Source organism: Monopterus albus, unplaced genomic scaffold (assembly GCF_001952655.1).
Source record: "Monopterus albus unplaced genomic scaffold, M_albus_1.0 scaffold273.1, whole genome shotgun sequence".
NCBI classification, from domain to species: Eukaryota; Metazoa; Chordata; class Actinopteri; order Synbranchiformes; family Synbranchidae; genus Monopterus; species Monopterus albus.
The window spans coordinates 138,984-142,380 of record NW_018128153.1 but is presented as its reverse complement, the minus strand read 5'-3'; the positions used below and the strand labels follow the sequence as shown (position 1 = coordinate 142,380).

Here is a 3,397-nt window from a genome sequence, read left to right as displayed (position 1 = left end):
TTTTTCATAAACCACACATAATTAATTATGCATGACCTGGAACCCACTGCTCCAAAGCTCCCTGATAAAACAGACTCCGTGCCAAGTGCAGGTGGTCTCAGATGTGAGGAGAGTTAAGGGCACTCGTGCAGATGTTGCACTGACTAATGAACATCAAAGACTGAGTCTGTGTGTCATATGAGTGTGCCAGAATGTGTGTTTTCATCCTGATGCAAATGCTTAAATATGTTGTGTGTGTGTCTGTGTTTTGACCACTTGATTGTACCATTTATATGTATAGTACCACATACTAGAGGTTTGTGTGTTTGTGCATTTTTTAGCTTGTGCACTTCAAAGATTATGTTTTTGGTATGTGTGTTTTGGAATATTTGTGAGTCAGTGGCCAGGTGCATTGCACAGGGCCTACCTGTGGGTGAAGTTGGCTCCTGTCCACCTTCTTAAGTCTGCTTTTTATTCGATGTCATATAAACAAATCCCAGCAGGGTCCATTCATTTCGAAACCACTCAGCTACATCCTCAGATCTCTTCCCATCTGTTGACCTGCACTTTTTTTTTTTACCGAGGAGGTTCATGAAGAACAACACTTTTATGTCTGTGGTGTGCAGCAAGTAGTGTTTGGCTGTGTAAGCCTTTTCGCTTCTAAGTGCTGCATAGTCTAATGTACTGTCATGAGCAAAGACATATTCAACACCCACACATTTTTTTTTTTTTGTACAAACTTGTGTGTTTTCAGAGGCAGTATATACTCAGACGCAGACAGACTGGCTCAAATACACACATTAAGTCACACAAACGCATAACGAAGAACAGGCTCAAACTTGGCCCTCATTCACTCAGCAGGTCTTGTATGTCTTTGATATGCCTGACCCTCTTTTATTGTTTTTTTTTTTTTCAATATTTATCTATAAGACGGGTGGTATGTAACTGATTAGATAGATAAATACCCCCTGAAGGTGTGAGACAGGCATAGAGGAGGAGAGGAAGGATACTGAGTTTTCTCTTGTCCAAACACATCCCGGCAGTGGAACTTTAATCTGCTGAGGCTTCATGCATTTAAACAGCCCGATTAGGAACAGTCTAACAGGCGCTTTCCCTGCCGGGCTGAAACAGAAGTTAAGTGCTTAGGCACAGCCGTCATTTTGTTTGTTTTCTCAGTGCTTCTTTTAAAAGATGCACTCAGCAATACAGGCTTTGATCATGTGCTGTAACAACACAGAGTTTTGTTTAATCCTGCGTACCATACTAGTGCAATGCAAAGATGCAGAGTAAGTCGCTATAGCTACGATATTCTATGTTTGATACATTTATTAAAAGTCACAAAGTTCACTCTAAAGACTAAAGGAAGTGTGTGTGTTTTTATTGGCATACCTTTGTTGTTTATCATGGTTTTAACTGGGCATAGGTGGGTGTTTGGTTGGATGTGGGGTCATCCCCAGTCTGGTAGAGTGCACACAGCTGCTCTGTCTTTTCCATCATGCCACTATTTTGTAGAGCAAACTCTTGTGTGTGTATATTTTTGTGAGTCCAAGTAAGTAAACGTTTCAGAAGAACAGTGGGGTGTAATGCAAAGTAATAGCAGGTATGTTGGTAATAACTGTTCATCCTTTCTTCCTCTCCCCTTTTTGTCTTTTGTCTGCCCAGTGACATATTTGATGCCATGTTCCCAGTCACCCACATTGCAGGGGAAACGGTTATCCAGCAAGGTATGTGTAAAGGTTATTTTTATCATTTGAATGTATGTGCAGTTCTCTGAACTCTGTGATTGTACACAGTAGACTAAATAAAGTGGAATGTGGCAGATAAACTGAATGCCCTACCAGGGTTAAACATACATTCAAATACTGTAGATATTTAAGATATTAATGACAATGCTTGTGAGCTACTTTGTCTTGGCATACAGTTTATTCACACACCCATTTTGGTGGAAAGGAAACAATTAAGATGCTGTTCTCACTAATTAACTGTAATAGCTTTATCTCAAAGAACACATCTTTGCACTGCTATCAAGACTCACATTCACTTTATCCTGTTACGCTCATGTTTCCGTCTCGTTTCCTCTCCCTCTTTTAGTCTGCACCACATGTCAGGTCCCTCTCCTCTGTCTAACTACAGTCATTAAAGCCTTCACTCACATTCCAGGATTTTGAAGAGCACAGCAGGGCCAGACTGTTTTTCCAGTGCCCCACCACTCAAACTCTTATCATACACAGACACACGTTTAAACACATATTTAAAACACTGGAAACGCATACATTTGCACAGACAAGTGCCCAACTTTCAGATAATGCTATTCACACACCTGCACAAAATCACCTAAACTGCACTGGTGGAGCTTGCCTTCCAAACACAAACTCACATAGACATTAAAGGGCCCATGGCATGCTTTTCCTTGTTTTTGACTTATCTACAATGTTACAACAATGAATTTTCATCTTAGACATGACCTAAAGCTCAAAAAATGAGGTGTATGTATTTCCACGCAAAAGACACGACTCAAACTCTCACTCGGAATTTTTTGACTGCGTCTGGTTTTGTGGATATATTTTACCTCCTGCTGCTGCAGTGTGACCAGATGTGGAGAAAAATACAGGGCCTGAGGTCGCTGCATGTCCGGGAATGTTCCTGTATAGGGACTCACAGTTTTACCTGACTGGGTCTGACCTACAAGCATCCGGCCAGTGAAGCCCCCGCTGCGGTGACTGATCAGCTCATCAATGCTGGATCCCCCCAGAGCACAGTACTTGTTTGTTTTGACTGCTTGAGGCCAATGTGTCTGCCTCATGTGATGTGTTGGTGGTTAATGAGCAGATTACCAATGATGTTACTCTCAGCGCTACGCTACCTGTTGGAATTAATTTCACTACTTTGGGACTGTATGTGGTCATGTGGGGAACACGCAGCGACCACTGGTTGGATTTACTAACCTTGGAGCTAAAGTGAGTAATGTTTCAACTACTCAGTGGAAGTTAACTGTAAGTTTAAAAAAACATGTTACATGTCTGTTAGTGCACTGTTTTTGTAAGGTTAGAGAGAATTGGTGTCACTGTCACTGCCCACGTGGGCGTTGAAGTCTCCCAGTAGAACAACATGTCAACTGATTACCACCTGGTGGTGAGCTGGATCCGATGGCGGGGGACGAAGCTAGACAGACTCGGCAGACCCAAACGTATTGTGAGGGTCTGTTGGGAATGTTTAGCAGAATCCCGTCAGAGAGATCTTCAACTCCTGCCTCCGGCAGAGCTTTGACCAGATCCCAGGGGAGGTTGGAGACATTGAGTCCGAGTGGACCATATTCTCCACCTCCATTGTCCACATGGCGGTCGGGGACAGTGCCTCTGGACTGGCAGACCGGGGTGGTGGTCCCTCTTTTTAAGAAGGGGGACCAGAGGGTGTGTTC

The 3,397-nt window shown here is 43.0% G+C and overlaps 1 protein-coding gene across 3 annotated transcripts in view; it reads left to right on the top strand.

The window, feature by feature from the left end:
• prkar1b (protein kinase, cAMP-dependent, regulatory, type I, beta) overlaps window positions 1-3,397 on the top strand; it is a 63,780-nt gene that overhangs the window by 32,523 nt on the left and 27,860 nt on the right. For all 3 annotated transcript variants that reach the window (XM_020622143.1, XM_020622142.1, XM_020622144.1), the window contains one exon: window positions 1,642-1,703. In XM_020622143.1, coding sequence (XP_020477799.1) covers window positions 1,642-1,703 — 62 coding nt within the window. The remainder of the gene's footprint in view (window positions 1-1,641; window positions 1,704-3,397) is intronic.